At 52.3% G+C, this 12,519-nt stretch overlaps 1 protein-coding gene across 1 annotated transcript; it reads right to left on the reverse strand.

Annotated features, from left to right (window-relative positions):
* Nucleotides 1-1,342: 1,342 nt before the first annotated feature.
* On the reverse strand, nt 1,343-10,040 carry LDLRAD1 (low density lipoprotein receptor class A domain containing 1). Its single transcript, XM_054572031.1, has 6 exons — nt 10,020-10,040; nt 9,516-9,570; nt 6,756-6,881; nt 4,612-4,749; nt 2,679-2,807; nt 1,343-1,491 (listed from the first exon to the last, which is right to left on the reverse strand). The coding sequence occupies exons 1-6, from the start codon at nt 10,038-10,040 to the stop codon at nt 1,343-1,345; spliced, it is 618 nt and encodes a 205-aa protein (XP_054428006.1).
* Nucleotides 10,041-12,519: the final 2,479 nt, after the last annotated feature.

The following is a 12,519-nucleotide window of genomic DNA, read 5'->3' on the forward strand; positions in this document are numbered from 1 at the left end:
CGGGGTCAGGAATGTGCTTGTGTCCTGGCTCCCAGAGGCCCCTCTTCAGTAGCCTCAACCTAGCCTTCCCTGCGGTTGCCCAATCCTTCCATGGTATGAGGTGCCTCCTCCATGAAACCCTGTTCTCCTCTTCTGCTGGGATTCAGGTCTCTTCACTCCTGGGTGCCCGGCAGCCAGCTTGGCCCAGAGCAGGTGTGTAGACTCTTTAGCAAGTGATGAATGAACTAGAGCTCACCTGTCTCTCAGATGCCCATGTTTAGTCCAAAACTCACCCAAGACTATTATGTAAAACTGGTTTTATTAATTTCCAATGAGGATAGGTCTGTCTTCCTCAACAGGAGCCCTCTTCTTGGCTAGATCCCCTGCAGGGACTCTGCATGTCTCACTTCCCCCACGAGCCAAGCTATGATCATCCTGGTAGCAGGAAAGGTTTTAGGGTTGGGACAACACAGAATATGTTTGAATCCTAGTTTCAGCACTGACTCTGCTATATGATCCTGGGTGAGATGTTTCTCCCTCTGGGCCTCAGTTTCTTCATCTCTTTAATGGGAGCAACCATCCTTGTGTGTCTGGGCGTTATAAAGCTGGAAATGTATGGAGAGAAACAACTGATTCTCTCAGGCTCTGGGACCAACATGCAGTCCCTACTACAAGAAACCTGGGTTGTGTGTCTGGGCACTGGTCCCAAGGTGGAGGACGGGAGTGGGCGGGTGGACAATGGGAGGGGTAGAAGGGCTGCTTTTCCTCCAGACCTTCTACTCTATGGCTCAGAGCCTCCTGGATGGCTTCCCACTGACAGGATGACAAAGCCCCATCTCAGGTAAAAGTTCACGTGATCAGTCAATAGGACCTGCTAGGATTACTGAGATGAGAAAAATGCTAAAGCTATAGCCAAGCCCATCATTATCTGCCTCAGGTACCAAAGAGACAGGAAGTGGTACATGCTCCACATAAGGGCTAAATTCCTCGGCTTAATGTTTGAACCCCAGACTTGTCTTTTCTCCAAGGGGTGATAAGGTCAAAATCTGCAAGTCTGTCTTAGAGCAGAGTAGCAAATTTCCTCTGTGTGGCCCCCGAAGCAGGCCTGAACTCATGGAAGCAGTTTCCCCTCACCTTTGTTCGTGAGTTCCCTGTCACTGGAGGCATTCAAGGAGAGGCCGAACATCTTGAAAGTAGGAAAGTCACGTATTTTTCAGAGACAACAGTGTGTAGACCTCATGAGATGAACTTGAAGTCTCCTTTCTGCCCTCTTGTTCTTTGATTCAATGCTCATGAGAAGGATCGCCAGTGCCATTCAACCAGCCTCGTGCCCTGGCCTGGGTGCCTGGGCCTGGGTGCCCGCTTAGTGTCCAGGACAGGAGTACTCATCAGACCAGTCAAAGCAGTGCTGCACGTGGTCCCGGCAAAGCCTCCTTGGGATACAGCCACAATACTTGAAGACAGTTGAGGAGCAGCGCCACCACCCAGGGCCACAGGGTGGGCATGCAGTCACTGGAGGAACAAGAGACGACAGAAGAGTAGCTGTAGTGTCCTGGAATGCCTTGGACACTCTCTACCTCTGACACCTGCCATAGCTCCCCAGACCCCGTCCCATCTGACATTATTTCCTTATTTCCCTGTGGGAGAGAGAATCTAGATCCCAATTCGTGGGTTTTGTGACCTCAAGGAAGCCTCTTACCCTGTCTGAGCCTCAGTTTCTTCATCTGTTCAAGATTGTTATTTAAGAATAGTGAAAGGGGCATGGTCAATGTTCAAATATTAATGGGTGCATATTGTCTACCGCAGCCCATTCTCCCTCCCTCACCCTGACTCAGCCACACCAGTCCTCTTAAAACTCCTGCAGGTGCCTCGGACTTCCTTCTTCTGCCCTGCACCCTGGGCCGCCAGCATTCTTCCCTGCACACCCAGCATCTGCCTGTTAAAACCCTGTCCATTCTCTAAGGCCTGCTCGAATACTGCCTCTTTTGAGAAGTCTCCCTTGATCCTTACACCCTCCCTTTCCAAAAAAAAAAACCTTCCCAGGTCCTCGTCACTTCCTTTTAGCATCAGCATGATGTGAGTCCTGTGGATAGGACACATGTTTGACTCCTGATTGTCCTCCAGCGGAACCTGGCACAGGCTGAGCCCCAAGCAGTGTTCAGACCATGTTTGTTGATAAAACACCAGGGAAAAGAATGAAAGGACACTGGGGCAGTAAAATACGCCAGACTTGGAGTCAGGAGGCCTGGAGTTAGGGAGGGTGTCCTAAGTTCCCTTCCTGTCATTCATTGTATTAAGTCCCTTCTCCTCTCTGGCCTCAGTTTATCTACATATAAATTAGGACCAGTGATTCCTGCCCTGCTTTCCTCACAGGGTTGTTGGGAGGGGCAGAGGAGATTAGGGACACTCAGGTTCAAACCCCAATAGGGCCACATACATACTTCTTGCATGCTTACCCTCTGAGCCTGAGTTTCCTCATCTGTTAATTTCCTCAACACAGAAAAATAAGTCTCCAGAGGGAACCATTTGGTATGGTAGTGAGCACCCCACGACTGGAGGCATCCAAACAGAGGTGGAAAATTTCTTTCTAAGATGCAAGGAGATGATGCAGGGGGAACCTCAGAGATTTCCTGGTCAACCTCCGCTCTCTGGTTGCTACCTGGCCACCGGTATAGCCTAGTATGTGCCCAGACCCGTACCTGGGATCTGTTCATCCGAGCAGTCCCCACAGTTGTTGGTTCCGTCACACCTTTGGTCTGAGTAGATCCAGGATGCTGGGTCTCCACAGCGGGCCACAAGGAATCTGGGGAGGCTCTGGGGCACATCCCCTGCAGAGGACAGATGAGGCAGGAGGAAGTCCACATCTGGCCACAGCTGTCTCAGGCATATCTGGAGATGGATTGTCCTGGCCACCTTGGCAGTTGCCAAACTCACAGTCACTGTGCATCCCTCCCAAAAAGGGCACAAGGAGAAGGTTTCCCAGGGAGGAGGTTGAGTCAAAAGGAGAGAAATGTTCTTTGCCTGTACATCCACACAAGATGTACATCCAACAAGATGCCCAGACAGCCGCCTCTCCTTTCCTCATTCCTTACTCAGATCTTGTGCATCCCCACCCCACACCACTGCCTGCACTGTCCTCCCTCCAGAAATGTGTGCTTGACACCTCTCCAAAACCATTCCACTCAAGTCCAAGTTCAAGTTCCTTCATCTCCAGGAAGTCCCCTCCAACTGGAATACAGCAAGAATAAACGTGAGGTCTTGCATTTGAGTCCCAGAACTCAGAGGATATGTGTTCACGTACCTTGTGAGAGGGAGTCAGAGCACTTTTCTTGAAAGTGGGTTCTGTGTTAGGCAGCAATGCAACAAAGCTACCAAAAATTAACACAAACTCAGGCACTATCACTAGACATATAAGCCAGACGTGGGAGGGGGAAAGCCTTTGTTCCTTGGACTAGCCAGAGCTGGTCAGAAGTGTCATGAATGCTTCTGGAGCCTGTTCAGGGAGATGGGCATGGCAGCTGTGTGTGTCCCGTGGAGCTGGCGGAACGGGAAGACCCATCACAAGGGGGATGCCTGGGAGTTCTGAGTGGGGCCCAAGGGAGAGGACACTTATGTGGGGCAAAAAAGCAGTCTCCAAATTCATGCAAAGCCACTATCATGGAGGTAGATTAAGATGTGGTTCGTGGGGGGCAGGAGTTGATAAGACAGCAGAGTTGGAGCCAATGAACAGTGCGTGTGGGAGACATTCCCATGGAAAAACGCAATGATGGGAGCAGCTGCCTCAAGTTGCTGTGAGCTCCCCATCCCAGGTGTACGCAGGCGGAGGCTGGGGCGCCTCTTTTGGGTTTGTTCTGGAGGGCATTTGGACATGAGCTGGGACGTAGCTAGGTGACTTTTAAGTTCTCTTCTCGTCTTGAGGGTTTATGATGTAATGACTCTCCCCTCATTGGCTCCCTTACTCCACCTGCTCCAATTTACCAAGCTCTCCCTCCTCCATGGAAAGGGCCTGGCCCCTCTCTTCTGAGAATTGTCAGGTTGTTAAGGTCTGGGACAAGGTCTTCCCATCCATTCATTCATTCATTCATTTACTCACTCATTCCATCATTCATTCAGCAAATCATTCCGAATACCCCTCTGTGCCAGGCACTCGGGACCCACGGTCAAGCAGACCAGGCCTGACCTGAGGAGTTTATAGTCTGATGGTCATGGCAAATATGCCAACTGAGAGTGACAACCAAGGCGACTAGGGCTGGGACACAGGGAAGCTCAGGGTCTGTGGGAGCCCAAAGGAGGAACTTTAACGTAGTTTGAGAGTTAGGGAAGTCTTTCTGGCGGAGGTAACCCTTGAGCTCTGCCATGAAGTTTGAACACAGATCCTCTGGCATGGAGAGGCGCAGAGTGAAGGCATTCCCTAATGTGGGCATTCACGTCGTGTGCAGGGATGGGGTTGGGGGCAGGTGTCCTAGCTGAGGGCACCATATAAGTAAAGGCCTGGGGACACACAGGCACCTGGTAATTTCAGGGGCAACTGAGCTTCATTTTGGCTGCAGGGATTGTGGGAGTTGGAGGGGCAACCCCAAAAAGCTCTGAAAGGCCCACTCAGGGCAGGGGCGGGACTGAGCGGGTACTCACGGCACAAGGCCTCATCCTCATCCTCGCCGTGGGGACAGGTGCGGATGCCATCACAGACACTGCTGGCCGAAATGCAGCTCCTCTGGTCACGGCACAGGAAGCCTGTCCTGTTCGTCAGTGTCACACAGGCCTGGGCCACTGAGTGGGCAGGGGGTGGCCCCGGAGGGCCAAAGATGGTGCTCACAAGGACATCACAAGGTTCCCGCGCCTGAGACCTACCCTAAGCTGGCCTGAGGGGCTGGGGCAGTGAGGGGGGATATTGGGCTTGGGTCTAGAGGCCAAAGTCCCAGCTCTACCACTTGCCAGCTGAGTGACCTTGGGCAGATGACTCAACCTCTCTGAGCATCAGGTTTCTCATCTGCAAAATGGGGATCCTAGTACACACCCACAGGACTGCTGGGGAGACTTACATAACCCCCGAACATAGCATGCGCCACGGCACAGTTCCCTCCTTCACTGAAACCTTATGGACAGGCTCACAGGAGGCTCCTGAGGCCTGGGCCCTGGCAGTGAAGTGGTCTTAATGGCAGAGCTCCTGGCCCCAGGTTAGGTTATCAGAAACAGTTTACCAGGCCTGGCCTGGGGACGGTCATGTCATCATTCCATATGAGTACGTATGGTCACAACTTTATAGTCTGCAGAGCACTTGCACATTTTTATTCTGTTGTTTCCCTAAACCCCTTTGAAGTATCATCATTAGCCCCATTTTATAGATGAGAAAAGGAAGACTCAGGGAGGTGGGGTGGGGCCCCTCACACAGCTCATAACCCAGGCCGGCTGTTGCGGCGCTTTCCCGAGGCTGGGGCTGCCTCCCCAGTGTCCAGGAATGGTGGGCAGCCACCTGCGCATGTCTGTCCTTCTGACAGCCTTCCCTCCTGTCCCAAGAGCTGCTGCAAAGAATTGAAGGAGAGAAACTGTCAGGTGAGCTGAGAGGCCACCCTGGCTCCACAGGCCGTGCATGTGAGGGCGGGTTTGTGCTGTGCATTTGAGCGTGTAGAACGAGGTGTTAGCTCGTGTGAGAGGGACTTGCTCTCAGAGACTCTCACATTGTCACACACACACATACACGCATTAATGCACACACACATACACAGACATGTGTGCACATACGCACATAGACATGTACGTACATACATAGACAGAGAAAACGCAGACACACAGACACAGAGACACACGTATGTACATACAGGCACATGAATGCAACCCCTCAAGCATGCACATTTGCCCTAAGTGCCTGTGTTTCTGCACAGGCATGCAGAGAGCTATGGATTTACCCCCTCCCCCGCCTTGTCCCCTTACACCCCCAAGTCTGGCCACAGAGCAGTCTGTCAGAAAGGGAGATGTGGTGAAACCTTATACCCAGCTCAGCCCCCTTCCTGACGTTCTCTAGATGGTGACCTCCCTCCTCTTTGAGGCCCTGGGCACCTGGCCCCGCCCACTACTCCAACCCTCTGTGTCCACTGACCTCGCAGCCTCTCCTTCTCCTCACGGTTCCTCCCACCCTAAGGACTCCGCACACAGTGTTCCCTGTGCCTGGGATGCTTTTCCTGCCACCACCTCCACTAACCAATCCCCACTTTCCCCTCCTGCCTCAGCTCCCTTTCACTTTCCAACAGGCCCGCTCTGACTCCTGGACTGCGTCAGAGGCCCTATTCCAGACTCTGAGTCCCGTTAACCCTGCTTCAATGTGCTTATCTAATTAACATTCGTGTTGCTCTCCAACCTGTTAGCTCTGTGAGGGCAGGGACCGTGTTGGGGCTCAGTGCTGAAGCCGGGGCCACGGGGGAGTGCCAGACACACTCCTATCCTGTATGATGGAGGCAGACACACATATGGATGGCACCACCCCGGACACCAAGCCAGAGGAAGAGGTTTCTAACCCAGCCTGGGGGTCAGGGAAGGCTTCCTGGAGGAGGTTGGTCATTAGAGCTGGATCCTCTCAATAGCTCATATTATAGGAGTGTAAATGGAGGCTCTGAGACATGTTAATGTCAGTGTATGCACCCGAGTCTGGGCACACACCCTGAGGAATTGTCCAAAAGTCACTTCGTGGAGAAACCAGGCAGGGTCAGGTTTCCCCCATTCCTCTGTGCTCCCCATCCTCTCCCAGCAAGTCAGACCCACCCTCTCTTGACCACCCTGACCTGGTGTACGCGGTGGGGGTCCAAAGATGGCGACCAAGGCAATCAGGGCTGCAAGAGTTGCCAGCAGGAGCAGCACAAAGGCCGAGAGGCAGGCCCCGTGGCGAGAGCAGCAGGAGGGGGCGCAGCCTGCGGTGGGAGCAGGAAACCAGTGAGGGAGCAGCCAGCGCTGGGGCCCAGGGATTCCCCTCCTCTGGCCCTTCCTGTAAGTGGCCTGTCCCTCCTTGGGTATCTAGGGGCAGAAAGAGGTTCCCTGGCTTTGATGTTCTTAGTTCTGCCTGTGAGCCCAGCCCCACCAAGTGCCAGTCCCTGGTCTTTGTCCTGTTGCTAGTGGGTGGCAGCTGGGATCAGGAGGGTCCCAGGTCTCTGTTCCACCACCCTTACACTCCTGTCTTTCCACAAGGCTGTCTCCTCAGGAGGCAATCAGAAATGGACACCTGCTTTTTGAGCCCCTGTCCTGGGGCAGAAACTATATAGTTAGGTCTTTCTATAGCCATTATTTTTATTACGCAAAACAATGTTTCATAGATGAGGACACTGAGACTCAGAGAAGACAAGGTTCCTGTCACCTCGGGCAGAGCTGAGATGTGAGTTCACACTTATTTTCTGCCCAAACCAGAGTTGTTTCCACGATGCCAACTGATTGTTCACTCTGCAGCCCGCCAGGACGCTGGTTGGAGTCCCAGCTCCCCTGCTTCCCAGCAGGGCTCCACTGAGACATCACTTTACTTCTCTGTGCCTATTTCCTTATGTAGAAAATGGGGGGTCATAATATCTGTGATAGGGTTGTTGAGAGGATTAAGCTAGTGAGTATATTAAAACAGTGCTTGGCGCTTAGTGCTATAAAGGTTTTAGCTATTGTTAGTGTTTCTGGAGCATCTACTATGTGCCACGCTGAATCCTTGGCACTATGGAAATAATGTTAATTGGGGACTTCCTGCTGCTTTAACTTACTTTGTTCCTTTGATTTTTGCTTGCCTGTGAACTAATGAAAGAAAGCTTTATTGAGGACTTATTAGGTGTCCTGCTCAGTAGAAGACACAAAAGCAGTCTTAACTTAGGCTGTTGCCCTCTGAAAGTTTGCAGTTGCACTTAGAAGGCAAAGCATGGACAGGTTGAAAGGAGAGTGTGGGTACAACTGCTGTCCTCTGGGCCCCAGTTATTTCAGAGACAGAAGCAGGACAGGCCTGAAGCATCTGTGTCTCCAGGATCCAGCCCAGAGGCAGGCACACAGCGGTAGGTACTTTGTGAATATTCTGACCCAGAGCTCCAGGAGACTAGAAAAAGGCCCCCGTTCAGGTCAGGTCAGGTCATTTCCATCCAAGCCACTCATTCAACCCATATTTGTGGTGCTGCCTATTCTGCTCGCCTGCTAGTCAGATCTGCCCCTGTGCAGCTCACAGAGCCAGACAGTCAGTGTGGTTAAGGAAGTGTGCGCAAGGTGCCATGGGATTTCCATCGGCAGGTGAGGGGAGGGTGCAAGAACAGAGCGCTCCAGGTAAGGAGTATAGGAGGGGTAAAGGCTTGGTGGGTGGTATTGGGGGGACAGCAAGTGACCTGATGTGGCAGGAGCCTGGAATGGGTGTGTGTTGGGAAAGAAGGCGTTATTAGGAGATGCAGTGTAAATCTAAAACTGATAACTTCTACAGGCCCCAGTGGGTGGTTTCCTTGTTGTCAGCAAACACAGGGTAAACTCAGGTAACCAGAGAGACGGGACAATGTGATTCTGGGCAAGAAGAACGGCCTGATCAGCCGAGCAGGCACTCCTCAAATATTTGTGCAGCACAGGCCATGGGCAAGATGGGTCACGGGAGAGGCGCAGGCAGAACCAAGGCCCACGCCCAGGTGGAGGCGCTGCCCTCAAAAGCTGGGAAGCCCCTGAGGCACCAATCCCGACTCTAGACAGTTGGGGGAAAAGAAGCCATTTGTTCCACAGCCACGCCCACTATGAGCCAGGACTTGGAAATAAACACCACCAGTGTGGAGCAACAAAGGCACCGGGGCTTTGCAACCAGAGGGACCCCAATTTGAATTTGAACCCTGTCTCTCCCACCTCTCAGCTGGGTGTGATCCCAGCTTGGCCAAGTGACCCAACCTCTTTTAGCCTCAGGTGCCTTATTTGTTATTGCCCCATAACAAGTCCCCTTCTCAGAGCTGTCCTAAGGATTAAAAGAGGCCATGTCATGCCAGACACATAATAGGGTCTTGATCCTTCGTAGCTATGATTAGTATCTACCCCTGGGTCTGCTTCTTCATTGATCAAATGTAGTCAAGGCAGAGTACCTAACAGATGCTCAGTCAATGTGTGTTTCTTCCTTTGAACTTCTGCTAGTCAAACAAGTTGGTGGCACACAGCAAATGCTAAATAAGTGTGTGATCCCACCTACTTCATCCCCCAACAGTTAAGAGAATTGCCCAGGTCACCCACTGAGTCAAGTATTTGACTCCAGGGCTTTTTCCTTTATAAGTTACAGGTAGACTCTGTATGTGGTACAGTGCCTGTGAGGTAGGCAGTATACAACAGGTGCTCAACAAATGCTTGTGCATGGAGAGAATGAACAACCCCATTAAGCAGCTGGCTGTAAGCATGGCCAGCCAGGAAGATGGGAGTCAATGACATCAACATAGGGGGCAGAGGTCTGAGGGACAGTGGGAACCTTAGGACGTCCTCTTTGTGCCTCTGTAGCAACAGCCCAACCTCGGGGAACCCACCCTGGGGAGGGGGCCCACAGGCCACTGGCCCCAGGCCCCTCCACCCTTTACCCTCTTTTCCAGGAAGGACTTTGTTTCCAGCAGCAGCATTGCCGTTGACCTCTACCTGCTGGAGAGAACAGAGTGAGGGCTGGGCTTAGGTGAGGTGAAGTCCAGCCTCAGGGAGCCACACCAAAGCGTTTTTCACAAAAGTCGCTGAGATCTTTAGGTGGAACAACTGGCCCTTCACAAAACAAACAAACAAACAAACAAACAAAAAGAGACACCTCATCATGCCTGCTTCACATTTCCACACTTTTGCCTGCACTGCACCTTCTGCCTGGAATGCCTTTGCCTCCACGGTCCACTTGGGAAACATCCATCCTTCAAACCAGCTCAGACGGCTCCTCCTCGGAGGGGCTTTCCCTGATGCCCCCTCCCATCATGTGGATGGATCCCTCCCACAGCCTCCAGAGCAGCGGGGAGCTGAGCCACCTCAACATCCCCCCTCTTTATCGCCCACTCCTACCCCAGGTTGGCTCCCTTGGGTCAGGAGCCATCTCAGGCAGGTCTTACCTGGGGGAAGATCTTGTTCATGTCTCCAGTTCCCAGCTCCCAGCCCTCAGTTCCAGTCTCTGGGCACGAGGGTGGGTGTGTAGACCTCAGCTCAGCTTCCCTGCCTAGTTGCCAGGGGCAACCTGGAGGAGGGTGCCCAGGAGACGCTGCCTGGCTACACCTTTCCAGTGGGCAGTCCCTCCCCAGGCTGCCTCCCCGGTGGAGGAAAGGGCGGGAGGTCGTGCTCCTGCTCAGCCTTTCCTCACTCACTCTGTGGTCTGATGGCAGTGTCCCAAGCTTGTTGGATCCTTGTCCCCATTTGAAAGACCAAGAGACTTGGGGACTCTTGTCCCCAAGAGACTGACGTACAGAGGGAAGCGGCCCTCATGTCACACAGTCTGGGGAGCTTTTCAGGATGTGCTTTTTCCTCCACATCAGTGATGAGACTGCAGGACCTCAGGCCCCCCTGGCTGCACGAAGATCCAGGCAGAAAAAGCCAGATTTAATGTTCTGGTGGCTGAAAAGCAGGGGTCATTTTCTCATCGATGTTCTGTTCAGTTAAATAGGTAATCTAGGTTGAAAGCATATGCATTCTCCACTAAAATTGCACAGCAAATATAATTTTAAATTATTTTCTCTTAAAAAGTGGCCATGTGCACTTAAGTTTTTCTGGTGACGGGGGAGGGGTGGGGACAGGTTGCCTACCTGACTAAGGCCTCCTGCCCACCCCGTGAGGTGTGAGCTCCCTGCAGCCTGATTCCCATGCCGATGACACCAAGGCCCTGGGAGCTTAAGGGACTGTCCTGAGAGCCCCAGACCAAGGGAGGAGAGGTGTCCGCCCCAGGTCTGTATGCGGCCTCTTTCTGATTCGCATGGGCTGTCTAGCCTGTGATAGGTCTTTTCTTTTTCACTGGGATATAAACTGCCCAGTCCCCAGGGGTGAGGTGGGACGGATAGGCACAGGGGCAGCAGCACTGGGAAGGGCTAAACCCTAGGTCGGACACGGGGTCCTCACGAGGGCCCTGCCACCGGCTCTGGCTGCTCTGAGCCACAGTTCCTTTGTCCAGAAAGTGGAAGAATTAGACTAGATGAAAGGGATAGCTTTGTTTGGGGATCCCCATAATGACGTCCCGAGACTAAGGTAGCTGGGGTATTTAGTTGCCAGCTCTTGCAAGTCATTGGCTGAGGACTGCCAGGGGGTGTCCATTCCTGGCACCACTGACCTGCCTTAGGCAAAGGGGTGCCAGCATTGGCGTTGCGAGCCAAGCTGACGATATGCCCTGAAATGGAAAGGGCTGGAGCAGAGCACCCATGGCATCCGCTAAAGATGCGAACTAGACTCCGTCTTGCATGCCAACTGCAATCGAGTGTAGAGGGTGTCTAGAACAGGGGGTTCAGAAGGATTCTGAGGTCAGCACTCAGAGTTTGAAGACTGACAAGAGATGTCTTGCCATGCGTGTAAGAGTCAACAGTGATAACATACATAATGACCATTTGCCATTTCTGGACCAACTCATGCTATTCAATCTCTGGATTTCCTTGACTTTGTGATTCTTAAGTGCTTTTTTATGGAAAGACTGTGTACGGATATGGAGATGTCCCTTCCTCTGGAACCCTGGTCCAGTCCAGGCACAGCCACATCTGACTGTGCTGGAAGCATTGCATCTCTACCTGGGCTCAGGATGTCACCAAGAACCTTTGTGTGAAGGGCAGCAGGGGGTCCTGGCGAGATGGAGGAGAGGCCTTGCTGCCTCCATCTCGGAACTTCCTGGAGCGACAGCCAGGTTATACCTTGGAGAAGGAAGCACTTGGGCTGCATTGTGTAACCTCCACCTTTGCCCTGCTGGGCTCCATTGCCCATGGCTGGGGTCTGCTTGATCCATGCCTGGGTAAACTAGCAAGAGCAGAGGTTTTGAAGCCGATAGTCCAAATGGTTCCACCACTAGCTGTGTGACCTCCGATAGAAAGTCACTTACATCTCTGAGCTTCAACTTCCTGACCTACCTCTTTAAACTCCTTTTCCACTCATTCCTGAAGACAGGTAGTGCTCCACACGGCAGCCAGCATTTAACATTGCACCCAGCCCACTCTTCCCACTTGCTCCAACCTCTCCCTTTTCTCCTTCCCTCCCCTAGAAGTTTCAAAATCTTAAGAAAAATACAGAAAAGTAGAAAGAATAATGTAACAAATAATTATGTAGCCACCATTCAGGGTTAACAAAGGTTAAAATTTAGTCACTTTTCCTTCAGATTTTTTTTCTATTAATTATAGCAAAATTGAAGGAGTATTTTCTTCCCCCCAATTGTATTCCTTTTGCTCCCTCCCCAAAGTCAACCAGTTTCCTATACGTGCCATGTGTGCTTTCGGAGGCCGGTGTCTGCGCACTGCTGCTCTGTAGACCTCCCCCCCCCCCCCTAGAATCACACCACAGGGGCACTCCAACTCCAACAGATATCACTGAACTACTCTCCCTGGTGACCGCACCAATTTGCACTCCCACTAGCAGTGTGTGAGTGTTTCT

This window comes from Pteronotus mesoamericanus, unplaced genomic scaffold (genome assembly GCF_021234165.1).
Source record: "Pteronotus mesoamericanus isolate MK-2021 breed Mesoamerican mustached bat unplaced genomic scaffold, CSHL_Meso_final contig_105, whole genome shotgun sequence".
Lineage (NCBI taxonomy): Eukaryota > Metazoa > Chordata > Mammalia > Chiroptera > Mormoopidae > Pteronotus > Pteronotus mesoamericanus.

Excerpts from the sequence above, each read along its gene's own strand:
- LDLRAD1 (XM_054572031.1), bottom strand. The coding sequence starts at position 10,040 with ATGAACAAGATCTTCCCCCAG. Across the intron at positions 6,882-9,515 it reads AGTCCTTCCTGGAAAAGAGG|GCTGCGCCCCCTCCTGCTGC; the intron begins GTAAAGGGTGGA and ends CTCCCACCGCAG. Across the intron at positions 4,750-6,755 it reads ACCCCCACCGCGTACACCAG|TGGCCCAGGCCTGTGTGACA; the intron begins GTCAGGGTGGTC and ends CTGCCCACTCAG.